Here is a 27626-nt window from a genome sequence, read left to right as displayed (position 1 = left end):
GGTCCGTCTTGTCACACCTGCTCACACATATATAACATACTAACTACGCATGTAGAGACTCTACCCCCTCCATATATCCTCACATGGGAAAGAGATCTGCCGCTATCGTTTACACCAGAACATTAGCTAAAATCTACTCCTTTACACATAAATCCTCCATCTCTAGTAAGATTCAGGAAACTGGATTCAAAATTCTCTGACAGTGGTACAGGGTGCCCTCTCATCTATATAAAATGATACCATCTGCTTTTCTGCTTTGTTGGAGATGCAGTACAGACCAGGTAACCATACCTCATATAGTCTGGGAGTGCCCGATGTTGTCGGGTTTTGGTCAGAGGTATGGCACATTACCTCAAAACTTACGGATTTTGCCCTTCCAGAAGAGTGTAGAGAACACATATTGGGGGCCATCAGCTTCAAAGGGTTCAAACAAATCATCACAGCTATGCAGAGATTCCAGAGAAGTTGTCAGCTTGGATGAGATTGGAATGAACTGGGGCAATCAACTGGGACAGCAGCCTGGGATCAATACTCCTCCACCTCATCATATCAGCGCATCAGTCTCAGAAAAAGTCATCTTGTTGTTTATAGCAACCAAATATCCAGGATATATGAGCATGGTCCGTCTAAAAAAAGTGACCACGCATTGTAGCTGGGTCTAAATCAGCAGCAAGTGGGGTGAGCACAAGTAGGCTGAGGTCAGCATCCACCAGCTGCAGCTCTGTTGACTGTAGGAGGGGAGAAGTCTATGCGGCGTGGATAGATCCCTGCAGCAGATCTACAAAGCAGAGAACATGTTAGAACTGGAGGTATATATTAAGGTGCCGTTTAGTTCTACCCGTTAAGCCTCCATGACATCAATGAACATCATAGGCTGGCTTGTCTTAAGTCCCCATGATAGACATTAATGCTATGGGTATTGTACCCACATAATCACAATGAGGGCTCTGCGCTGACTGGCAGCTGGGCGCCTACTGTAATGGCAGGATCAGAGAAAACTCAGAGGCTCACAGTGAATAATTCTTTGCTATACTGCCTATACCAAAGCATTATAAAAGGGATCAAACAATCACACTGCGATGTCCCTACTGGAACTAAATAAATAACAATAAATATTAATAAAGTTTATTAAAAATGTACAGAGTTTAAAAAAATGAAACTATCTTTAGTTTTACTGCAGTCCTCATGCCCCGTATAATTATCTCCATACTGTCACTGTACAGAACGCACTATACCAAGAGCAACAATACCAGTAATAACACAAATTATACCACCATATCACGCTCACATATTACCCCACATGGTGACTAAACAATAGCACTGTACTACTACTGAATAAAACGATTACAAAGATTGTATGAGAGCCAAATAATAACCGCAGAATGTGACCACATAGTGTTATTGAAAAAAAGTATACAAAGACCGATGTCACCCCCATACAGTGACCATAGAGGGGTGGATAGCAATTCACAGCACAGTACAGAGGAGCTCTGCAGGCCGTATAAGTAATTACAGTACAGTTACCTTCAATAATCACTAGTGATGTCCTCTCTCACTGGGGTCGTTCACTTTCCCTTTTCTTTTCCATCCAACTCATACCACCATCATGATTTCTCCTGGACACAATTCGTCTCTGCAGAATTTGACAGACAGACAACTTCTGATGATTGATCTTTGCATTAATTTAATCTTTGCAGAAAAATTCCAGACTTTAGGCCTTCTGACATAACTTGCACGCTTCACTAAGATCCAAGAAGCTCATCTAGCTGACCTTGAGCACACGGAAGGACCAGGTTTCGCATCAGGAGCCCGCAGCGGAATCAGAACCTGGAAGCAGCGGCGTCCAGGTGTACCTGTAGTTTCTCTTCTTTTCTGTACTGCGGATGGTCTGCACGGCTCTCCATTGGACATGCACAGTACTGATTTTTTTTTTAAACTTCTGCTTTTCCCGCATTATCGCCTAGCAATGACGCGGAATCATCAACTTTTCCGAAATCTCAATTGCGGAAGGGGTGCGGGTCGGACGGCTTTTATCGACTTTAATGGAAGCCGTCTGCACGGAATCCAGGCAAAAATGGAGCATGTTACAATTTTCTTTTCGCGACCGGCATGCGGATGCTTCCGCTCCGCCCTCTGTTATTGCAGTGCTGAAAGCTTGTGCCGACACAGCTGATCGGTTGGGGTCCCGAGCGGCGGATCCCAGCCGATCAACTATTGATGACCTATTATGAAGATAGGTCATCAATAGTATTTTTGATTGGAAAACTCCTTTAATCAATGTCAGAACACGGGGAGAGACAAACGTTATAAATCTAAGGCCAGATTCAGACGTGCGTATGCGTATTTATTCGCACATGAGAGTAGCGTTGTTAGTGGAGCGAACAATGCTTTTTTGTGCGTGCGTCGGCGTATTTTACTGTATGTTTTCTGCGCACACGGCATGTGTATTTGCACATGGCAAAAATATGCACTGATTGAAATGGCTAATTAGACTAATGAGTTCCATAAGTGTTTTTTTTCCTGCACCTTTACGCAGTGTTGCATGTATCTCCTACATATGTTGTGCACATTTGCGGTTCCCCATTAACTTCTCTAGGGACCTTTTTATGCGCAAATGTGCAGAAAAAGAGAGCAAACTACATTTTAGGGTTTTTTGTGCATCCGAAATGCACAGGAAAAATATACGCACCTAAACGAACTCATTAAAATCAATATGTTCTATTCACTGTATATTACACGCACAAATCTGCACGCTTCTGTATGCTAGGGTGCATCTGGCCAAAGGAATAGAATAGGCCGCATGAGGCACCGCAAGCCGTGATAAATTTCGCACCAAAATCCATCGGCTACCTGCAGATTTAAATGCAAAATTAAAAATGGCAAAAACCTGCACTGCACCTTCGCGCCAAAACCGCAGTCAGACCTTGCGGACTTTGGTGTGGAATTCCACAGCTGCGAATTTGGCTTTGATGTAATTCTCTCTCGCGTGCAAGGTCTCTAAGGGTGTGCTCACACAGGGTGGAAATGCTGCAGGATGTCTGCAGCGGATCGCATCGCTGCCGCCCGCGATGAAACCGCGTGATTTTTTTATCGCAAAAGTCAATGGAACTTTCTAATGTTAAAAATGCGATAAAAAGGAGGCTCCATAGGGAAACAAGGGAGATGGGAAAAAAAACAAACCGCACATCGCTAAAGAATAGAGAATGCAGCGATTGTTTGTTCTCTCAACATCACAGGAGTGAAAACATGGCAGACGGGAAGGAAACCGTTGTAAATCATTGGTTTCATAATCTCCTTTTTTACTGTCTATCTCAGCAGGCGAAAATTGCACTATTATCGCTTGATTGTTTATCGCCGAAGTCAAGAGGAGTTTCTAATGTTAACGAAGCATCGCACAAAAATCGCAATTTTATGCGTTGTGATGCGATACAAAGGAGGTTCCTTAGGGAAAAATGGACGGCAAAAATATAAATAAAAAAAAAAAAACGCACATTAAAGAAAGACAGAGCATGCGGCCATTTTTTTCTCACAACATCACAGAAGTGAAAGCATTGCTAATGTTAAGGAATCCACTGAAAATTATTGGTAATTTTTTACGCACTTTCGCATCGCACGATTTTATCACCCATGTGACGGCAGCCTTAGGCAGATGTCACATTAATGTATGGGCTCCTTTACACATTTGCGCACGCAATACACAGAGGAGAATAGAACCCATTGATCTAAATAGGTTTGTTCACATTCCCGTATTTTGCGCGTGCATTTCGGTCCCGGAAAAAATCCCCCTACAGTGACCCACACAGTAGTAATGGTGTTCCCCCACAACAGCCCCTACAGTAAGGCTATTACTACTGGGGCCAATATAGGGGACTCTATTACTAATAGTATCCCCTATATCAGCTCCAGTAGTTATAGTGCCCCCCGATACCAATATACTTACCTCTTCCTCTTCCATGCTTCGCACACATGTGTGTGTGTCCGGATGCCACGTCACGGTGTGTGTCTGGGATCAGCGCCACTGAATTAAGACCAGCCGAGGAGCTGTGGCACCCTGGCTGGCAGTCACTGCCGTGGTGAGCAGCCACCGACACGTGTGCCGCAGGTTCGCCACCACTGCTCTAGATGCTGGAAACTCATAGGCTGCCGAAGTTGGCATTTCAGATACATACAGGTTCTATTGATGATAAATCTGCTGACCGGGCAGCCACAAAAGTGTGGCACTGTTGTGGGGGGCTTCCTGTGACCCCCTTGTGCGTGCGGCTGAGCATTATCCTGCTGCCTCCTGGAAGCTGCCATGAGAGGAACACATGAGGCTGCAGGACGTCCTGAACATATCACTGAGCTGTCATTGTCTCTTGTACCCCTGCTGGGGGGGACCGACTGTTGTATATGATGCCCCCTAGACCATCACACCAGTAAGGGGGAGTGTGCAGCTCCACAGCAAAGGCAGGATTGAGGTGCCCACTCCGCTGCTTCGTAGAGGCATCTAGTGGTCACTTGTGTATCGTATAGTGGGCGCAGCTTCCCCCCTCCCCATTCCTGTAGAAAGATGGTCTGAAGAACGTTATTTTGAGACTCTTCCTTTTGCTGTAGTCGGGGATGTGATGCGCAGGTAACTGATCAGAATATTGTTGATGGATCCCATCAGTAATCTCGTGGCAGCGAGATCTGTCATTGGATAGGCTGGATTTCTTTCCTATCTGCTGTTTTCTGACAGATAAGTGGCGTCGCTGGTACCTGGCTGCCAATTATCTCCCTATCGCATTAGAAATGAGCATGTTTTAGGAATATAGGTTATCCTCGGTGTAATAAGATGTTCTGCAGCAGCTTAATATACTTTCTGTATTCATTCCTAACAGTTTTCAAGATCTCTGCTTGCTGATGGTGAATAGGAAAGTTCTTATTTTCAGCCAGCGGCTGAGCTGATAGAGATGCAACTTGTTAATGGTTTTGATATTAAAGAGGTTATCCCAAAATCTAATGTTATAACCTAGGATAGGGGATACATTTATCATCATTTGAGGTCTCACTGTTAGGACTCCTGTTTTTAGGTACTGGGTACATAAGATGCTTCCCGTCACGGTGCCAGCAACCTTCTACACCTCACATCTCAAACACAAGGCCTTCTGGGTGAATCTGCCACCTCATTTTAAGTGGCCCGCCGCCAGTGGGCTGAACATTAACCCTTTCCAATCCACTGTCTGACAGCTCCGATGTCAGAAGACGTCCGGCCGGGTATTCTTACTGTATATTACTGGCCGCTCTGTTGTCGGGGGCCACTCCAGCATGTCCCATACCGCAGTACGCCATTGTATAATGGCAGAAAGAGAAAGCCCCCTAGAAAACCCTGAATCCAAAATTGGATTGCAAAGGGTTAAAGGGGTTACTCAGGCAATTACAAGAGCAGCTCCTGTTGATTACAGCGAGAGCTGTGTTTGCAATTAAGATTGCCAGCTGCTACACAAGGGTTGGAGAAGCTGGTCCGCTCTGACCTCGTGTCTCCCAGCCGGCACGGTCTGGATAACTTCTTTAAATGAATTCTACTCACCCCACCTGCAGCTCTGTTCCGATGCAGTGCAGAATCTGTGACTGCTGACGTCTGTGCCGAGGGTCGAGGTCAGCGGTCATAGACTTGGCAGTGGCTGTTGCCGGACCGGAGCTGCAGGCGGGGTATTTTGTAAAGCCTGGAGGGATGTTGCCCGGCCAGAGGCCAATCCAGGGGGGCTGCTATTGACCTTTGGCTGGACAGCATCCCTCAGACCACTATGGGGGTCACTTTTACTACTGGGACTGATACGGGGGTCATTATTAGGGCGTGTTCACACTGCCATAAGGACATCTTGGTTGTAAAAATACTTTGGATATTTGCATGACCAAAAAGAATGCTTACGCCCGCAGTTTTCAGCCGCTCCGGTGTGTTTTTATGCACACAAAAGCACTGCATATTTACGCATACAACCCCCCTCCCCTGCAGACGAGCTCATTGAAATGGTGCGCAAATATGCAGGTTTGTTGCGAATTCACTACATATTTTCACCTACCCATTCCCTTTAATAACCTATTGTGGTGCGTAATATGAACCAATATGTTATGCTGCGTGGATTTTTTTTTTTCGCGATTGGACATGCGCTCATGAAATCAATAGGTTGCGTTCACGGCATGGTACGCTGAGCAAATACGGCCATGTGGACAAGCGCTTACTATACAATTACAATCGGCTCTTTGAAGACAGTCATAAGGCTGATGCGGCCCTCGGTAAAAATGAGTGTGACACCCCTAATCTACCCTGTTACTGGCACACATCGGGTACATGTTGGAGCTTTGTTTTACCCCTTTAACCCCTTAACGCCACAGGGTGTAACTGTACGTTCTGACTATGGGGTACTTAACGCAACAGGACGTACATTTACACCCTGGGAATTTCGCGAGATCAGAAGAGATCCCACCTCATCCGACAGCGGGAGACGGCTGTCAGCGATCTATGTAGATTGCGGCATGTAATTGGTTCACAGAGGGGTCGCTGTGAAAGGTTGTCCTTTTTTGTGCTTTTTCCCCCCATTAGTATGTAAAAAAAAAAATTAAAACCCACATATTTGGTTTTGTCATATCCATAACAAACTAAACACACTTTTTATCCTGCGTGTCAAAAAGCGTAAAAAAAAACCTGGGGCAAAATACTCATTTTTTTCATTTTGCCTCCCGAAAAACGCAATAAAAGTGATCAAAAAAGCCATATGTACCCTAAAATGGTACCCATAAAAACTACAGCTCGTGCTGCAAAAAACAAACCCTCACAGAGCTCCATCTATTGAAAAATAAAAAAAGTTATTGGACTTTATATGTAGCGATCTAGAAAAATAAATAATTTCCCCCCCAAAAAGGGATTTCATTACAGAAAAGTGGAAAGACCTAGGCTGCCGCAATGTGCACAGAGCTACTGCATCTACTTCCCACGCACACTGACAGCTGCCAGATCAGTCGGGGTCCCAAGCAGCAGAAAACTGCTGATCATCAGTACTGTAGAGGCGGACAACCCCTTTAAATATCTGAGATGAAAATATCCCTTTAATTTTTATGGCTTATTAACAGTATACATCATAAATATCTCCACTACCCAGATAGACCCTCCAGAGAGGAAGGGGCCATGTGAGTTTGGCAAGCTCTGGGAGTACCTGTCATGGAGGGAACACTAGGGGTGGTCTTCTAACAAATAGCTGCACTATCGGGTCCAGAACTGTATTTAGTTTTTTACTCCTTGGACCCCAGAGTTGCTTTTTTTTTCTACATGTTTAAGTAGCTGCTACTTTATTACTGAGCTTGTGTTTATGGTCTCAAGCCGTATTTCCGTCTTTACTCTCTGCAGGTCTGAACGAGAAGGGAGATCCCACCAGCTGGAAGGCACATGGCTGGGCCGCCCAGCATGAAATGGACCACTTGGATGGAGTCCTTTATATTGATAAAATGTTTCCTCGGACCCTTGGCAAGAAGAAAATGACTGAAGTAAATGGTTCTCTGGCACTAATATGGTCGTGCAGCTCCTCACTGACAGATATAAGCTGCCCTCTAGTGGTCAGAGGGATCAGAATAGTTTCTGCACAATAAGGAAGTAATACAGAAAGATTGCATTCAGGATGGGGTACATTTTTCTATCCTCCTTTATTTGTTCTCCACATTCTCTTTAACAGCTCCATAAGCCCTGTGATGGGTGGAGGGAGACTGTAGTAAAGAGATCGCACCTTGTCCTGATTGCAGCCGCTGAAGTGCCGTTTTAATAAAGTGTAAGATCACTTAAAGAGCTGAAGTTGGCTCTGTGTATCGTGTCACACTGACTTTTGTAACCGTACAACATCTGTATTTGGTTCATGTAATAAGAACAGGCAGTCATCCTGCTGAACACTGCAGCCGGTCGCTGGCAGCACTGGCCCTGTGCCATACATGTTGGCATCCCCTCTGCGGCTGGTGATCCGCTGCAGTGCTCACATGGATTTGCATCACATCATTGTTTCAGGAAAATAACTGGTGGGGACCACCAGAGCGTCAGACGTAACATATAAGTAATGGTTGGACTCCTATTTTACATTTTCCAATGTTAATTAAAAACCTCTTCCAGCCTTACAGCATTCTGAAGACTCAGATTCCCCCCCACACTGTCAAAGAATTAAAGCCCCCTTTACACGGCACAACTATCGTGCAAATCCCTTGCTAGATTAAGTGTGTGTAGTGAAACGCCAATCAGTGACCTCTGCTGACCGACCATGTGCTGTACTATCCTTGCGTTACTGATGAGGTCAGTGATTGGCTGCCGTCATGGGGTTCTATGCCATCTTATGCCGACAAAGAAAAACCACCAGGACCAGTAAGTTGTCGGTGCTGCAGCAGCCAGCGAGGTTTTTAAAAAAAATTCTAAGTTTAAACTCCTGGACAACCCCCCCCCCCCCCCACCTAATTTAGTGTGCACCACTACAAACACAGTAAGGCCTTACTTACATGAGCGTTATTTTGACGCTAAGTAGGCACACCAAAAAATCATAACAATTGGAATGAATGATCTCCTATGGATTCCTTGAGACGAACGAAATATAGGACATAAGCGCGTTATTTCAACGCCTGAAATTTCTTGCTGCGCTAAACTACAGACTGAAAGGAAAGGGACATTATAGTCAATTAGAAGTCAGTTATTGATGGGAAAGTTGGAGCCCCCCGCAGTTTGTTAGAGGGGGAGGGTACATGGAAGGCCATGACATTGAAGGTTTGGTGATGGATGAATGTAAACCTCAGATACAGAAGCTCGTTGAAGGTAAGTGATGCCTCCCAGGCAGTTCGGGGCCCCACAGGAGGATAGGAGTCCTGGAAGTGGGAGAGGGTGACCAGAGCCTGCAGTTTTCAGTGATGTTGTTGGTAGGGGCACTTAAGAGATAAGCAAGCAAACCTGATGCCCCCCTCCCCTCGGAGCGCACAGGCACCTCATCCCTCCTGCCCAAAGTCTTCTGTAAATTTCTTCACTTTCAGCAGGTCCTCCGAGTTCACGGTAGGCCGGATGGTAGCCAGAGATCTCAGCATATCAGACTGTGGAAACGGAGCAAGTCAGATAAGACATTATACAATAAAGTATTAGCAGATATACACTGAACGATCTCTGCATTAGTAACTCCGTAACGGGGTGGTCCAGCTTTTCATGGCTTTCAGACATCCAGGAACCGCCTCCACGGTCAATTTGACACATGCCCACCGTAGTTAAGGTACATGTTGGGGATAAGTGGGAGCAGATCTCTCAGCCCTTTGCAGCATATCCCAAACATGCTCAATGGGGTTATAGTCCAATGAGCTTGGAGGCCAAAGCAATGTGGGGAATTCATTGTTGTATTCCTCTAACTACTCCCTAGTGATCTGAGCTCAAAGACACACAGAGCGTTGTCCTGTTGAAAGATGGCACTGTGGTTGGGGAAGACTTCCTAAAGATATGGGTACTCAATGGTCAGCTAACAGGTTCACTATATGACTAACAGTCCTTGTCCATACCAGCAAAACACTTCCCGGACCATGACACCACCACCATCAGCCTGCTGAATTCCAACAGTGCACCCATGGGATATGTCTTTATGCTGTTTACAGCAGATGCGGACCTGGCCATCTGTATGGTTCAGCCGAAAATGGGAGTCATCACTTCAGATGACCTTATGTCATGTGCTAAGGTCCATTGGCATCTTTCCTGTGCCCATCTAAGGCATTGTGGATCATGATGTGGGGTCATCAGGGGCACCCTTGTCAGTCTTTGGCTATTGAACCCAAGTTGATACAAGGTACGCTGCATGGTCATTCTAGAAATTTGTCTTAACTTATCCACTATTGAGACTCACCTCCACGATAAACCACATGTTGCCTGCCATTGTGTGATCTTCTGTTGGATGTCTGTCCATGGTTCAACCAGCCTTTGTACACTCGTGATACCGTAGTTTGGGAATAGCCAACAACTGTGACTGTTTCAGAAATATTGGCAAGCACCTCCGAGCACCAACAATCTGCCCACAGTCAAAGTCACTCAGGTCACCACATTTACCCACGACTGCCAAATTCTGCTCAAAACAGGATTCAGCACTAGAGATGAGCGAACGTACTCGTTAAGGGCGATTTCACAATCGAGCATCGCTATTTTCGAGTACCTGGCTACTCGGGTGAAAAGATTCGGGGGCGCCGGGGGTGAGCGGCGGGTTGCAGAGGGGAGTGGGGGGGAGAGAGAGAGCTCCCCCCTGTTCCCCACTGCTACCCCCTGCTCCACCACGCTGCCCCCACCCCCCGGCGCCCCCCAAATCTTTTCACCCGAGTAGCCAGGTACTCGAAAATAGCGATGCTCAATTGCAAAATCGCCCTTCACAAGTACGTTCGCTCATCTCTATTCAGCACGTTATCTGAGAGCAGACGGGATGTGGCCATCATCACTATCATGTTATTTATCACAAGTGATCACATGTCAGCTGTTCCTAATGCAGGGACATACATATAATGTCCCTCTGGACACAGAAAGCTGAACTACTGTGAGAACTGTATTGCTTTGCATGTGGTATATTTCCTTACCATGCATACTACAGGCTCCAGCAGTTTATCACTGGCCACGTCTATCCAAATCATCTCAATAGCCCCAGGGTCCCCCGCAGAACAGGGTGTTAGGAGGTCATCAACTGTGACTCCAGCATTGGTGCGAGACGGACCTCGTACCTAGGAACAAATACCACTCCATCAGTACTCTCCCCACCAGCGCTGCTGCACACTAACCAGCGCTGCTGCACACAGACCACTTGCACTGGACTTACCTTCTTGAAGTGTGTGGCTGATAACACCTTGCGTACGGGCTGCATTACAGCATCTCTGACAATAATACTAATATCAGCTCCTGAGTATCCGTCGGTTTTGTTGGCCAGCTTGCAGATGTTTGCGTCACTTAGACTGTGAGCCGTATTACCTAAGTGCAGCCGGAACATCTGAGCTCGAGCCGCCTCCTCGGGGAGAGGGATGTAGATCCGCTTCTCAAACCTGCAATTCAGGACACGTGCATCATCAGCAGGTCAGTGAGGTAAGTGGCTCTATAGCTTTCTTGCATAACTACCATATTTGCCAGAAAATAAGACCCTGTCTTATATTAATTTTGCCCCAAAAGAGGCACTAGGTCCTATTTTCGGGGGAATGTCTTATTTATACTTACCTAGCAAGCTTGGCTGAGGTCCCTGCCGCTGCCCCCCCAGAGCTGCAACGCGCCTCTTGCAGTCCTCAGCCGCTCACAGAAGATCACTTCCTGGTTATGGGATTCATAAATCCCACCTCCAGGAAGCAATGACTCTAATTGGTTCTCGAGAGCTGCTTAGCCAATCAATGCAGTGCTTATTGAATCAATGCAATGGCTGGGATTGGCTGAGCAGCTGTCGAAGACCCAATCATAAGGCTTCAAAAAAATAAAAAATGCTCCTGCGCTGCCTCAAACAAACAACTGGTCTTGACAATAATATTATTGTCTAAAAAGTTTATTAAGTACCTTAATAAACTTTTTAGACAATAATATTATTGTCAAGACCAGTCGTTTGTTTGAGGCAGCGCAGGAGCATTTTTCATTTTTTTGAAGCCTTATTACTACTCCGTGGGTCCAATCAAGCATTGGACACAGAAGCCCTGCAGCGGACTCCAGCGACCAGGAAAACCTGTTGGACACCATAAGAAAGATCCTATAAGGGATCTGATAAGCTAACCCGGACTTGGAGGTGTTGGTGAGACTCCTCTCCACAGGAGTATTCACCATACACTGGGTGAGTCATTTTATTTTATTTTATGATTATTTTATTCCACTTTCATCACGTATTTTATATGGACACCCTAATATACTCTCCCTACTAGCCACCTGAAGCGCCTCCCTGACCATTTCTGAAGACCCAATCATAGCCATCGTGTTGTGGAGGCAGGAATAATGAATTGGCTGAGCTGCGGCATTGACTGGCCAATTAATGCAGCACTGAAACCAATCACAATTCTGGTATTTTGTTTTTCTGACAATGTTTACTGTTTAGGGTAAATGATGTGTTACTTTGATAGATCAGCCTTTTATGGACGCAGCAATATCAAAAATGCCTTTGCCTTTTTTATTTAGATTTTTTTAATATAAGTAGGGAAAACTTAAAAACTTATTACTGCTTTTTTAAAAAAAATAAATTTTATTTCAATAATTATATTTTAAAATTTCTTTCAAGTCCTCCTAAAGGACATGAGGTTGTCCATTAGGGGGACTGACACATGAACTTTGCAATAGTTTGATCACTCCTGCAGTGTGATGTAATGCCATAGCATTACATTATACAGCGATCTGACAGGCAATCTATCAAGGCACACCACAAACATAGTTTGATAGGCAGTCTGCAACGGCAGCCCTGAGAACTCCCAAGGCAATCGCGGGGGCCATTTCGGAACCCTGATCATTGATCGGGACATTTGAATCCGCTGTCAGAATTGAAGGCAAGTGTTGGCTGTAAGAAACAGCCATCACCCGCATTGTATGGAGTGGGCTCGACCCCTGATCAACCTCATACAAACTTCGAACCTCCAGGACGTATGTCCTGCAGAGTTAAGGGGTTAAAAAGAGAACCCATCCACTCTCTTGATATGTCTAACAAATACTTGTATTCCCCATAAAACAATTTTAGAGCATCTTTCCTTTGGGCTCTATATTATGACATTCCTCTGCTATTCCTCCTGAAAATGTATGAACAACTGGAGAATTAATCATTGCCATTCCCTTTGTCAGTGGGGATTTTCCCTACAGTGTACAGTGTTGCGGTGGAGGACACACATGTGCTCCCTTACTCCATTCACTTTGGAGGGACCGTCAGAAGTAGCCAAGCACTTAAAGTCTGCCATCTCCAGTGGTCCCACTGAAGTGAATGGAAGAAGTGCGCACGTGTGTCCTCTGTTGCCCAACACTTTGCAATGAGTTGGGATTGCATTCCAGATAAAGACTGGGGGTGAGAAAAACTTTTTAATTGAAAGGGTTGTCCGACATTTTTTAACATAGCTTTGGGATACTGTTCCCAAAATGATATATTAGCAATGTACTCAGCGTATTGGCAATTTGGCAGCTGACCTGTTACATCACTGCGGTGACGTCCCATAAACTGGTCACATGGGCGTCTAAAATAAAATAAAATAATGTTGGGGCCTCCTATTGGCTGCAGCGGTGATGTGAGTAAATAATCATGTGAGCATTGCATCCGAACAGGTAAGTATTGGTGTGCAAATGTGGGTGTATATTGTGCATATATATATATATATATATATATATATATATATGTATAATATATATTCCCCCCACTGGCACCAATGTTTTTAGTAATCAGTAAAGCCCTTTAAGAGGCATGCATCTCTTAATAAATCTGACGTATTGCTAGTAAAGACCAAGGTCGCCATTCTTCACTAAATGTCATCCTAGATGAGAGTATAAAACTGCCAAAACTCCAGCTTATTATAACTGAAAAAAAACAAATGAATATGTTTGCACAGTGACGATCTGATGGCTACAATATTCTGATGTCTCACCTCCTCCGGATGGCAGAGTCCAGCACCCAGGGTATGTTGGTTGCTCCCAAAACCAGGATACCATCATTGTTATTCCCAACACCTGAAAAACAAAAGCACGCCGTCATGTAATGTAGAGCCCAGCGCTTATCTGATCCTAGATAGTCCCTTTAAGTTAATACAGACAATGTATGAATGTAGTGCCCCAGCACATCATCCTGGTCCCCCCGATTATTGTCATACATATATGCCTTATGTGGATGCACTGTGCAAAGCTGTATTATCATTTCCAGTGTGTGTGTTGCACAGCAGCAGCACTAGAAGCGTTAAAGGTTTAATAAAATCCAAAACCTGCATGTAAATGTATCAGTTATGTCATGTCATGTGGTATGAGAGAAGGTATAAATGTGAGTGCTTGAGAGCGGGAAAGGAGTTATTCAGAGGTAGTGGTATTCCATGTGGGCTGACACCTAACACAAAGACACATAAGGGCATCTTCAGCCCTTGTGTGTCAAAGATGGAGGAAAAGGAGAGACTTCCCGTGTTGTTTGTGAGCTGGATGTGAATGGAGTGAGCCCTGAGAGAGAGAGAGAGAGAGAGAGAGCATTTGTAAGTAACTACTTGTTCTCAAGGCCAGTGCAGAGGTCCTATCTAATCGTCTAAGTTTCCTACACGGACATCTGAAGTCTGGATCACCGCGTAGAGGTACACTCTTAATTGTCACACCCACATGTCTTCAAATCGGGGTAGAGGTACTGCAAGATACAAATCTTTGTTCACACATGTGCCTCTTTGAGCTTATGAGAGCTGTGTGGAAGTACTGTGAAATTTGAAACACTGAAGTGATTTGCCTGCACTGTAGAGTCTTTAATTGAACTGTCTTTTGTTATCTGTTTGCAAGTTTTTCAAGTAAAGTTTATGCCGGGCACTAACCATTCCCTGAGACCCGTGGTACTCAGAACTGTCTGTGGCTGAATTTATTCTCCGCCGAGGGTCATACCTGTGTGTGAAGGAACAGTGGCGTCACCCGTGACAACTTCAACCCCTGTTATCCTGTCTAGTGGGCATCCCTATGCTAGGGGTGTCCCAGGTGGCCTGCAGTGATACTCTGGCCTTGGCTACGTGTGTCCTTCCAGGAAGGAGGCTGGTAAGTACCACCGTGAGACGTCAGCACTATACCCTCCCAGATCCACACGTATATCAGGTGTCCGGTGTCTCCTTATGTAATGCTGCATGAAGAGTGAAGATGCTTATAGATGGAATGATCAAAAGACCGAAAGTGAATGATTGCTCAGTAAACACAAACCAAAGGATAATCATTTGTTTTTCATTGGTTATTCATTTTATGTCATAATCATTGCTGGCTTGTTCACTTATCATTCGGTTTAACCCCTTAATGATCAAGCGCGGTAAATATACAGCACTTAGTCCTGGGCTTTAACCCCCATTAATAGAAGTACGGTGCAGGATTAAGGCCTCTGCTCCTGCAATCAAGCAGGAGCAGGTCTGGTTCTCAGGTGTCAGACACAGCAGAGAATCCAAAGGAGAAGGGAGAACTGTTTTTAATCAATTCTGTCTTCTTATTTCCCAGCTATATAGTGTTCAACGAGCGCTATGTGCTAAAAAATGTAAGTGTTTTTTCCACTATGCGACCTGGTGATCATGTGACCGCCAGGTGCCCTGTTACAGCAGAGCTGCAGGGTCCTTGCAGACCTGGATAAGCTCTGTTAGTGACTATTGTTTTTCCCTTAACTGGGGCTCTTATGGATGCGACTCCTATGGATGCCCCAGCTACAGGGGAAAAGTGTGTAATAAAAAATACAATGTGAATGACCCCCAGAAGTCTTATATGATGTCATGGGGTTCATAAAAGGTAAAAAAATAGGTACAAAAATACGTTTAACAAAAAAATTACAGAAGAAAATAAAACTAAATACCAAAACCGTCCCCGTATGTGCCTTGTAATTCAAAACTGTACATATTATATATCAAAACAAAACGAGAAAGCCTCTCCTGTACTTTATTTTAGTGTAAGCATACTAATTTAGAAAAAAAAACACCACTTTTTTTAGCTTTTTACCCCCAATAAAAATAGAAAACAAAGTCAGTAAAAAAATGATATAAAAAAAATAGCCCTACATGATATAGAAAGGAAAAGGCAGCAAAAACTATTTTGGTAGCTGAAGGAAAAAAATATAGGGCAGTAAAATCCCTAAAAAGTGTCTGAACTTTTAGGCCAAAAACAGCCTGGTCTTTAAGGGGTTAACAGCACTCATTCAGTTCTTCACATTAACTTATACAGCGAATGTGAAAAATTGAACTATTCTGAACGATCTGCTGAGTAAACGAGCTAGCGGTGACGTCACTCACTCGTTTAAAATATAAATCGGCTCATCTAAATGGACCATAAGGATGTTTTTATATGGAATGCCTGTCAGGCACTTAAGATCTGACAGCCATCCGAACTCCTATCGCTCCTGTGCTTTCACCCTGCAAGCTTCTGTGGATGCTGGATGATATTTATAGGGTCGGCCGCTTACCTTGCATCTGCACCAGCAATTCTGTCTTGATTCTCTGAGCAGCTTGACTTTCATTCCGAGAGCCGCAAAGTGAGTCAACCTCATCAATGAATATAATAGAAGGCTTGTGCTGCCTCGCCAACTCAAAGAGATTTTTCACCAGCCTGTAAAACATTGACTTTAGGGATTGCTGCCTTCCAATAGGTGGCACTGTCGAGGTATTGTTCCATCTCCCTTATTTGCATATTACCCAGAAGAGCATCAATGGCCTTTTAAGACTCCTCACTCACCATCTAGGTGCTCTCCCTAAGGAGAAAAGATAGTGTTTCTGACCCACATCATAGGCCTCTCACTAGCAAAGCCAGAATCCTGCTACACACTCATGAGGGCTAAAACCCTGAAACAGCTATCTGTGCATGGATTCTGGCTTTGCTTGCAATCCCCGGTCATTGTTACAAGGCTTGTATAAAGAGTCTAACGTTGACTTTAGGGATTGATGCCTTCCAATATGTGGTACTGTGGAGGTATTGTTCCATCTCCCTTATTTGTATATTACCCAGAGGAGCATGAATGGCCCTTTAAGTCTCCTCCCTAAGGAGAAAAGATAGAGTTTCTGACTCACCAGCCTGTAAAACATCGAACATAAATGCCATGATGTCTGTCTCGAAGGCCTGCATGTATCTGTATTACCCAGACTACTCACTTCTCACTCTCTCCCAACCGCTTGAACATCAGGTCCAAGGATGACACAAAGAAGAACGTGGAGTTATTGGCTTCAGTAGCTACAGCTTTGGCCAAGTATGATTTTCCTGTTCCTGGATGTCCAAAGAGCAAGATGCCGCGCCAGGAGGTACGTTTTCCTGGAGCCAAAAAAAAAAAGTGAAAACACAAAAGTCATACGGTGCATATAGAGGAAGACAGGGGATTACACTGTAATCATGAGTAGGTAAAGCACTCAGTGCTCTTAGCACTTAAAGCAACCCTCCGATGCCAGTCTAAAATTCTGTCCAGGAACCTGAGGGGTGTTATATTACCCATCATTGGTCTTCTGTGCTGAATTTTTTTGACTACCTAATCCACTGTGCATCAGTAGTTTGTCAGAGTTCCAACGTACTACACCTGCCCTCTGACTTACCAGTGCTGCTCACTTTATTAGCGCTGGTCAATCACAGAACAGCGCAAAATATGTGAGCAACTACACCAAAGTAAAAGGGAGTGAAAGGAAGACCCAACATATGTAGTTACACACAAGCGAGGGCTGCACTACATCTAATATACATCTACAGCCATAGAAGCCATTGGGAATGGTCTGCTGTATTGCTTGATGTCACCAGCCCCTTGTCCACGAGGGCCAACATGGATAAAAGCACAAATAAAATGCTGTTTTGCAGAAGATATAAGGTTTCCTGAAATACTAACCTGTATAGAGATGGGGAAACTTAATAGGTAAAATGACGGCTTCTTTCAAAGCTTCCTTCGCTCCTTCCAGGCCGGCCACATCATTCCACCGCACATTTGGCTTTTCCATTACGATGGCACCTGCAAATATTGGGGAGAAAAAAGCCGTAATGAGATGAAGACAGAAGCCAGTCCCAGGCTGCAGGGAAATGGTGAGACTTAGAATGGACTCTGCAAGTGATGCTGTACATCCCCTACTGTGTGAATCAAAGCATGTGACTATATTCAGACTGTACTAGCCAGCTGGAACAGGTCAGTCCTAGTTTATAACACTCTCTGCTGCTATTAGCCAATAAACCTTGCCATAAAACCTCACCCTTCCACATTACTGCTCTATGGTGTCATGTGTTAACCCTAAAACATTCCTTCCTCTCCAGTTGAATCTCCCCTAATAATCGAACAATTGTAGTGGCCCAGAGTTAGTGGGGCCCCTCCATAATGTTCTTTGTCTGTTTTGTGTCAATATCTTGTCAGTGTTGTGAGGGCTGCCGCCTAAAAGATGAATACAAAGACTCCATTTTGTCTCTTTGCTTGTTTGTTATAATACTTAAGCTACATATATATATTTGTATGGTTTCTAATTTTCCCTGTATGGCTTCTAACCTTCACTTAGAAATATGATAAATTTCACCTTGACTAAAATGCAGCTGGAAAAGTTAATTGGGACCACCACAAAGATTCCTATACTCTTATCTTAAGATATGTCCTGCCAAAACTCACTAACGAGCGTCAGAGGATGTATCTCAAGGCTACGCATATGGGGAGAGAAGGACACTTTTGATAAGAAACTGATGTATTAAGAAACCAATATTAATTGTATTTTTAATTATCTTTGGCATAAAGCCACTCGCTTTGTAAAATCCTATAAAGACTTAGCATATTGTACAATAAACCAGAATGCATTTCACATAGCGACCCGTCTCTGTGTGTGTGCATTGCTCTTGACCGGTCAAGTCATATCACTTTAATTTGGAGCCCAACAGAATATAAGAAATGTTTTGAATTTCCCTAACAGTCTCTTGTTTTCTGGAATGCATGAGATTTATGTGGATTGAATGTTTTACAGGACTGAAAGGGTTAGGGCTCCTGTACACGGGCGTAGCGATATCCCGTGGCAGATCTCCGATTTAAATCCCACGAGCGGAAGAATTGCTATGATTCTCCGCTCGTGGACAGCGGGGCTGCTCTTACCACAGTAAGTCTATGGAAAGCGTTCACAGCGGTGAACTGCAGTGAAAATTCGCCCATGGAAAGGAGGCCTTAAAGGAGATGTCCCGCGCCGAAACGGGTTTTTTTTTTTTTTAAACCCCCCCCCCGTTCGGCGCGAGACAACCCCGATGTAGGGGTTAAAAAAACCACCCGCACAGCGCTTACCTGAATCCCGGCGGTCCGGCGTCTTCATACTCACCTGCTGAAGATGGCCGCCGGGATCCTCTGTCTTCATGGACCGCAGGGCTTCTGTGCGGTCCATTGCCGATTCCAGCCTCCTGATTGGCTGGAATCGGCACGTGACGGGGCGGAGCTACACGGAGCTACACGGAGCCCCATAGAGAAGAGGAGAAGACCCGGACTGCGCAAGCGCGGCTAATTTGGCCATCGGAGGGCGAAAATTAGTCGGCACCATGGAGACGAGGACGCTAGCAACGGAGCAGGTAAGTATAAAACTTTTTATAACTTCTGTATGGCTCATAATTAATGCACAATGTACATTACAAAGTGCATTATTATGGCCATGCAGAAGTGTATACCCCCACTTGCTGCCTCGGGACAACCCCTTTAATGTCTAGTATGTTCTGTCCTGTCTGAAAAATGTATCATATTTAATGTATCATTTGTGATCACTTGATGATGTTATATGTATGTGTTTGCAAGAATGCAAAGTCAGTCTGAAAATGGTCAGAAGTCATTCAGTGAGTGAGCCACAAAGGCACTAGAGTGAGATCGGCTTGTATGTGAGAACATCGAGGAAGCCGAGTGACTTCTGGGTCCATTCGACGCAGGAAACCTCTGCTGATCGCTGAGAGGACAAACTGCTTCATAACGAGAAGTAAAAGAGAGAGAGAGTGAGTGTTGGTACTGGTGTATCTTGTCAACACCAGAAGCTAGGGGCTGTCCCGGCTTTGTTGGAGTTTATGCCCCCTGTTATGCCCCTAGCTTCTGATTGGCTGCAGCTTTGTTGGCTGTCCCATCGCCACAGCTCCATGGATGAGTGCTTCTGCAAGACACTGCTGGCGCCTGACAGTGGGCACACAGCAGCGGTGGGGGCAGCAGAAGACAGCGAGAGAGAGACTCGCCCCCACACCCCTCAGTCACGAGTAAGGGCAAAGAGCAGCTGCACTGGTCGGGCAGGATAGCGCATGTCCCATCCATCAGGGGTGAGGGCAGAGAGAAGCAGGAGTGGCTGGGGCCCGCTGTGTGTCTCCCCTTGCAGTGTCACTGTGAGCCGCCATCAAGGTATCCATCGTGGCTGTCTGTCCTGTGTTCTGCCGGCCACCATCAAGGTATCAAGCCCCGCTGTCTCTCCTGTCTTCTTCTGGCAGCGGAGACACATGACAGCACAGCATTAACTGTGAGAGCAGAGCTGCCAGCAGAGAAGGGAGAACGCCAAAAACTGTAAAATCGGGGCCAGGTGCTGAGATAGCAGGGGACAGGACCATAGTCACAGTTAAGCTGCGAGTGCAGCGTCGGCGGACACAGTAGCAGCAGGGCCCGGAGCACAGCCAGCACTGAGGCCACAGCTAGTGGCCACACTGAGACCGGGGTTGGCAGCGCAGATGGCACACTCCCAGGGAACCTGGAAGACATAACACTACCAGCACTGGGGTCGCCAGGGCACACTGACAGCTGCGGGGTCGGCATCATAGCAGCGCAGCCAATCACAACCTGTGGGCATCACCTGGCTGTCCCCTCAAGCTGACAGCAGCCAACCCATGTCTCCAGCTTTTGTTCCGGTGGAGATAAGATACATCAGTGCCGTGAGTGTTTGCCAGTAGAGAGAGAGTTTTCCAGGAGAGGAATTTCACAGATAACTTGGACTGTGGATTATCCAGATGCCCTGAGAATCCTCACGGTTGCACCACTATGACTTGTTTCTGTATAAAGACTGTTTATTTGGATCTAAGTTCGAGTTTTCAGTAAACGAACAGAATTGACCGTTCTTGATTCTTACTCAGAAAGTTACCCTGTGTGTGGACTACTTTATTACATCTGAGAGATCCGCCGCAGAGGATGGAACAGCGGCCTCATGAGTGACAACTGGACTTAAGGTAAGCCTCGGTTACTATACCTGTGATCTCCCCCAGCGGTAACGTGGTCGGGTCCTTAGCTACCCCAGGGGAGGAGATGGTAGAGCCCCGTGATAAGGCCTTTCTCTACCCCACTGTCTCCTTGGCTGTGGGCCCGCTTCTCGGACGCTGCACAATCCTCTTACGGTACATCCCCGTCCCCTCATGTCTTCTGCCCATTTTCATTTTCTCCCTCTACAATGGTGGTATCCCCTTGTATCAGTGCTCCATATCCCGGAGAAGCTGTTTTACCCCACAACATGTATCCATTAGTTGTTCCTGTAGTTTCTTCTTTTCTGGATTTTCCCCTTCACTGTCACTGTCACTTATGTGGAAAGACAAAAGAATAGATGATCTACCTAGACCTCAGCTATATAATACACAATCTTCTAATTACATTATAAAACCTCCACTGAAAATGGCCATATACTTACTGATAGAGGAGGGCAGACATGCACCACCTCAGCGTGCAGGAAGCCAGTTATATCTAGATTTAATATATTAGTATATGAGGAGGAAGAGGTCATCTGTGTAATATATTAGTATATGAGGAGGAGGTCGTCTTTGTAATATGTTGGTATATGAGGAAAAGATCGTCTGTGTAATATTAGTATTTGAGGAGGAGGAAGTTGTCTGTGTAAGATATTATCTGAGGAGCAGGAGGTCTGTGTAATACAGGCATAATTAAAAATCAAAAACTCACTGACTTCCCTTGTAATTTTTGTTGCCAATAGCAACCAATCACAGCTTAGCTTTCACTTGTTATACTGCTGAGGTAAAATAAAAGCTGCGCTGTGATTGGTTGCTATGTGCAACACAGATTTCCTTTTGGACAGCTTTCATAAGAGTGGGTGCTGGCCTCATTTTTGTGTGGTACATAGTGGTTCAGTGCTGATGGCAAGCTGTGTGGTAGGTGGAGCAGAGAAGGAGGTTGTCTGTGTAAGATATTATTATCGGAGGAGCAGGAGGTCTGTGTAATATATTAGTATATGAGGAGGAGGTAATCTGTGTTAGATAAGACTGTGAAATTAAAACCATCTGCTCAAGTGCAATTCTGGCATTCCCCCCCTCCACCCCAGGGGTAGTGGGGCTGTCTTGTCCCCCCAAATTTGTCCCCATGGGATGAGTTATGTATGTACCAAGTTTGTTTAAAATTGCTTCAGGCATTCATGAGTTAGGGTGACACATACATACATCCTACTCCCCCACCCCCAGGGGTAGTGGGGCTGTGTTATCCCCACCAAATTTGTCCCCATAGGATGAGTTATCTGTATACCAAGTTTGGTTGAAATTGCTCTGGCAAGGGCTGATTTAAAATGGCAGCCGCTCTCTGGTAGTAGTGGTTCCGAGCTGCGTGATGTCATAATAGAATCGTGCTAGTGTGAGGCTGTGTGGTAAATAGTGGCCCATTGCTGGTGTGAGGCTGTGTGGTAGATGAAGTCTCAGTGGTAGTGGGAGCAAACACACACTTCCCCCCCACCCCAGGGGTAGTGGGGCTATGTTACCCCCACCAAATGCGTCCCCAGAGGATGAGTTTATATATATGTACCAAGTTTGTTTAAAGTAGCTCCAGGCATTCAAGAGTTATGGTGGCACATACATACTATTTTATATATATATATTATTCACATGCAGTGCGGCTTTTAAACACCAGGGAAGCCCGGGGTGCTAGTACCGATGTGTTTCACTTTTTGAGGGGCAGGGCAGCCCGCTGAACTGATATGGCATAACTAATAGGTTGCTAGTCTGTATGGTGCACTACATGTATCAGAAGGTCTGACACCCTGTATTTACTACTCTGTGTAGGGGTATACACTAAGCAGCCAACCCTCTCTATATTAGGAGGTTGTGTGAGTGGCCATCACATCGGTGTCCTCCATAGGTAAAATTGGCTTCCTGCATGCTGAGGTGGTGCACATGTCTGCCATCCTGTATCAGTAAGTATACGGCCGTTTTCAGCTATTGTTTGTCTGTTTTTATATTTCCCTTTCAGTGACACATTATAAAACCTCAGGTGTAATCACCCCACTGAACGTCTCATAATACATTCAATGTGCAGCAGAGGTGACCATATACTCAGTTGTAGTCTGTAGGGATAACTTCTAGCAGGCTGAGCTTCCTCTCGCATCATAATGTCCACTTATTTCTCCACTGCAGATACGGGCTTCCAGTGTGGGGTCCCACCAATCACTTATATGTCAGATATAAGTTTGCTTGTAAAAATGTATAGGGGAAAACGCAGAGCTTATCTTTTTCGAGTCAGGTGCACGAGAGGCTTAAGATAATGGGGTACATAATTTATTTTGAAACAGCCCTGTCCTTTTTATAATGAAAGCAACTACAAGAAATAAATTAATTAAAAAAGTGATCAAAAAGACTTATGTACTCCAAAATTATACCAATAGAACCTACCGGACGTCAAGCAAAAAGCAAGCCCCCACACAACTAGGTCAATGAAAAAAATTCAAAATACCCACAGCTAATTTAATACTATGTGCTCCCTCTCACCTTCCCCATAGGCTTCCCAGTGGCCTGGTCAGGTGCAGCACCGCTGATCAGATGATGCTGGTCAGGCCGCTGGGAACCAGAAGCTGGGAGTGCTGACAAGCCCTCACACAACTAGGTCAACGAAAAAAAATTCAAAATGCTATGGCGGTAGAAAATAACATATATTAGGAAAAAAATAAAATTATTTTTTAGAAGTAGTGCAGCAAAAAAAAAAATTCTATAAATTTGGTATCGTAGTAATTGTATTGACTGATGGAATTAAGTTATCATGTCATTTTTGCTGCAGTGTGAACACCATAAAAGCAAGACCTCCTCAAAGTTGGCAGAATTGTGCTTTTTTTCTATTCCATTCCACATATCCCACAGGCCAGTACAGAATTCCTTACCTTCCATGGGATACGGGAGCAGTACACCCACCAGAGTGCCTCTGTTAACACCACAAGACTGTGGACATAATACTTCATCTAGGCTCGTGAAGTTGGTAACTGGACCCAGGAGGACTGGCAATATGTTGCACTGTCTGATGAGTCATGGTAACAATTATTTTGGGCTGGTGGAAAGGTTCATGTGTAGTGCAGAACTCTTGAAGCCATGGACCCCAATTGTATACAAGGCACTGCACAGACTGGTGGTGGTTCCTTACTGCTGTGGGATGTGTTCTCGTGGCATGGGTTGTGTCCACTAGTGCTCCTAAACACATCACTGACCGGTGCCGCTATGTTTCACTGCTTGATGACCATTTCCAGCTGGACTTTGTGTACACCCACCATGATGGGATATTCTAGCAGGAAAATGCACTGTGGCTAAATTGCTTTGAATGTAATTTCTGCCAAAGTTGCTTGTCTGTACAGACGGACGATTCTAGCCAGTTGCTGCCTGTCGTTACCATTAAGCACCGATGGGCAGCCACTTAACTCTAGTTGGTAATGCCTTGTATGCCGTATCCCTGGTACACACGTGACACTGAGGATCGAGAAATGTTAACTGTACAGACAACTCAGAAGTGGAACGTTCAATCTGTCACCCACTAACACGCCTTCCTGTAGGTACGGTAAAGTTCCCAGATTTTGTAGGTCGCAGTAGGAATCCCTATTATGAGTTTACATGTAGCTCCGGTCTCCATCAAGCTTCAGTTCTGCACACGATGAGTCCAAGAGCCCCATCAGAAGTGCAGACATAATCCCACAGGTAATCTCACCTTCCTGGACATTTTGGAGTCTCTCAGCTTCTTCCTTCTTAGACCTTTAACTGTTTTGTCAGAATCCGCTTCTCTTCCATCAACAGTTCATACGGACTTTGCAGCTGATCCCTAAAAACATGAATTGTGGATTAACAAAGCGTTAAATATTTTTAGGGGAAAAAAAGGAGATCTAGAGTTTACCGCAGACCATGGGAAGTAGTCAACACTACAACAAAATGCAGGTTTTGTCTATAGCAAAGCGTAAATAGCATGTTCTCCCTGTGTTTGCATGGGTTTCCTCCGGGTTCTCCGGATACCTCCACAATCCAAAAAGGTGACCGCTGAGCCTGCAGAGGAGTTACACTTACTATTATAAAATTATAACAGAGCGACTTCTTAGCACGATGCTCGTTGCATTGAACGGTGGCTTTCAGTGGTAACAAAGCGGGGAATGACAGGGAAGAAGAGTATAACATTTACATCCATGGACTCGAGCCATGACAAAGTCGTGTGGATTTTTTTAGAGATTTACAAATGTGAAAACGGCTTAGTGTGTGAACTGAATGTTCTAGTCTGCAGTCCGGGGTTGGGTAGCGTTTCATTACTGTATATGTCACATTAGTCTTCATCGCTTCAGCAGCGATGGACTGTGCTGCTAGTGCTGTGATCAGGCCGATGCCACGCTCGCCATTCCACCTGCTGCAAAGGAGGAAGACTATTTTTAATAATGTGATCACTTCATTATTAGCGGACCTTTTATTTATGAACATTAAGAACTTCTTTATGTATTTTGATCACAGCACATCAATCCTTTAGTTTGTATAAACATTCAAATAAAGGTAATGATCTCACCTATGTAGCAGGTTATGTTAGCTCCCGTCTTACATTCCTTGCTTTGTCCTCTTTTCAGCATGAAGAAAGCAATCTCTCATCTATACCGTTCGATCCTGGGCGGTTTCTTGACACAAGTGCCTTTAAATGATAGGAGCTTGGATGCATACAGATAAAACTTTCTTCCGTCCTTATTCGATACGTGCCCTTTATAACAAGAAAAATACAGACGTCCTGAGGACGCGTTTCAGCCTTTTCAGGTCTTGATCACCTCATTTACAACATGTTACTTCCTTCCTTAAATAGTAATCTTATTACATGTTCACCTGTTAATTAACCCTTACATATCCCTGAGCGCAAGCACAAGAAACATGGGTTCCCCGCTCCCATGGGAGTTACCACCTATATGCAATGCTTTTCAGATTATAATGATCTTGATAACATTCAGTATTATATAGCGTTTCAAATATTAAACTTGTTCATTATATTAATAACAGTGGAATAACAATAAGGAAATATCAAAACATCATTTCAGATATGCATAATTCCTTCCATATATGAATACCAATCAACCAACATAATGAGGATTACATGTAGTATCTAATGTATATCTTAAATAACTTATATATCTTTACCCTTCATCAATAAACATTCATATAATAGTTTATGCACAATTTCTCATTAGTCGCCATAATATGTAATAACCATTGTTAAAATAAAGGTTTTACTAGATGTGGCAAGTCCCGTTGGAGGGTCTGCCCAATGGCTAAGATGTGCAATTAATTCAAGGATAAGGAGGGAAGAAGGGAATAGGAGATAAAAAAATTATATCAATTGCGATTCGGAAAACGTAGTATACATGATTTCCTGTAATTTATGCAATCTTCAATATATAGGATGTACTATGAGAAAATTAAGGACTAGAATAACAGAACATGTAAGACACATAAAAAATGCCAACATTAACCATTCGGGTATAACGAAGCATTTTATTGAAGAACACCCACAGAAATTGGAGGGCTTCAGTTATTGTGGCATTGAAAAAGTCATTAATAACAGAAAGCAAAATATAAACCAAACTGAATTATTAAAAAGGGAAGGTCATTGGATATTGACCCTAGAAACATGGTACCCAAAAAGGCTGAACAAAAAAAATGATTATATATATATATATATATATTAGGTTTTTTTTTCTTTTGCTATTGAATGCTTATATGGTAATAGAAACAGAGTATATATATAAAATCATAATGTTTTGTTCCGGAAACATATTATGGCGACTAACGAGAAATTGTGTATAAACTGTTATATGGATGATATCCATATTCTCAAAAATAATGGAGGATTTACTATTAAGCTATTAAGGTTCTGGATAATACAATAGGAACAATAGAGGAAAGAAATATATTAGGTTTTTTTTTAATCTTCTGGAAACACATTATGGCGACTAATGAGAAATTGCGCATAAACTGTTATATGAATGTTTATTGATGAAGATACCAGAGGAGCTCCACAAATCTACCAACTCCTCTCAGAGTGGCAGTAGTAACTGCAGATCTGATTCCACCTCTTCAGAAGAGGAGATACCAGAAGAGCTCCACAAATCTACCAACACCTCTCACAGCGACAGTAGTCACGATGAGAAATCAATCTCAAGCGACATCTGTTTGGACAAATTCGAGCAACCTGTTGAGAAAAGCGACATTGCTTTGGAGAAACTCGAGCAGCCTGGCGAGGAAACACCTGCCACAGTACCCCTAACATTAGAGTCTTTTAGATTCTATCAACAACTGGGAAAAGGAAGCTTTGGCAAAGTTTATTTGGCAAAAGATATCATCCGCCAGGAATGTGTTGCCATCAAAGTGTCAAACAAAGGTTTTTTCACGGTGCGTGGAAACAGTATCGTAGAGCGTCATATCTTAGAACTAACCCATGAGAGTCCATTCCTCATTCACGGCCTGGTCGCCTTCCATACAGAAAACTATGTCTACTATGTAATGGAATTGTCCACCAGAGGAGACTTGTGGCATTTAATGCACAAAATTATTCCTCTTGATATACCCACAATACGATTCATCATAGCAGAAGTGATCTGTGGCACACAGTTCCTGCACACAAAAGGCATCATACACCGGGACCTGAAGCCAGCAAACATCCTTCTGACAGCAGATGGCCATACCAAAATTACCGACTTTGGCCTTGCTGTAATGGGTGTGTATGAGAAGACCAAAGAAAGGCCTAAAGGTACACCTCCATATATGGCCCCAGAAATGATGAGGGGCGAGGAACATGGACGAG

General features: G+C 44.3%; 1 protein-coding gene and 1 non-coding gene across 3 annotated transcripts; both read right to left on the bottom strand.

Annotated features, from left to right (window-relative positions):
• Positions 1–392: 392 nt before the first annotated feature.
• On the bottom strand, positions 393–471 carry LOC136582931 (small nucleolar RNA MBII-202). Its single transcript, XR_010787258.1, has one exon. It is a non-coding gene; the product is annotated as a small nucleolar RNA MBII-202 (small nucleolar RNA).
• Positions 472–7503: 7032 nt separating this feature from the next.
• On the bottom strand, positions 7504–25800 carry LOC136582828 (vacuolar protein sorting-associated protein 4A-like). 2 transcript variants are annotated; one of them, XM_066584091.1, is made up of 9 exons: positions 25350–25800; positions 24516–25196; positions 17487–17606; positions 16771–16927; positions 16089–16231; positions 13570–13651; positions 10809–11028; positions 10573–10713; positions 7504–9066 (listed from the first exon to the last, which is right to left on the bottom strand). In XM_066584091.1, the coding sequence occupies exons 3-9, from the start codon at positions 17593–17595 to the stop codon at positions 8965–8967; spliced, it is 954 nt and encodes a 317-aa protein (XP_066440188.1). In that variant the 5' UTR covers positions 17596–17606; positions 24516–25196; positions 25350–25800; the 3' UTR covers positions 7504–8964. The 2 variants fall into 2 exon arrangements, with proteins under 2 accessions (XP_066440188.1, XP_066440186.1); XM_066584089.1 differs by having other exon boundaries at positions 24516–25800.
• Positions 25801–27626: the final 1826 nt, after the last annotated feature.

Source organism: Eleutherodactylus coqui, chromosome 11, assembly GCF_035609145.1.
Source record: "Eleutherodactylus coqui strain aEleCoq1 chromosome 11, aEleCoq1.hap1, whole genome shotgun sequence".
In the NCBI taxonomy this organism is placed as follows: Eukaryota; Metazoa; Chordata; class Amphibia; order Anura; family Eleutherodactylidae; genus Eleutherodactylus; species Eleutherodactylus coqui.
Note: the sequence above shows the minus strand (reverse complement) of the source record. Positions and strands in the feature narration are given on the sequence as shown.

Bases quoted from the DNA above. Each gene is read 5' to 3' on its own strand.
- LOC136582828 (XM_066584089.1), bottom strand. From the start codon at position 17,595: ATGGAAAAGCCAAATGTGCGGTGGAATGATGTGGCCGGCCTGGAAGGA. The intron at 16,928-17,486 runs GTTAGTATTTCA...TTTTGGCTCCAG, and splicing joins GTTTCCCCATCTCTATACAG to GAAAACGTACCTCCTGGCGC. The intron at 9,067-10,572 runs GTAAGGAAATAT...CCGTTTCCACAG, and splicing joins TGGAGCCTGTAGTATGCATG to TCTGATATGCTGAGATCTCT.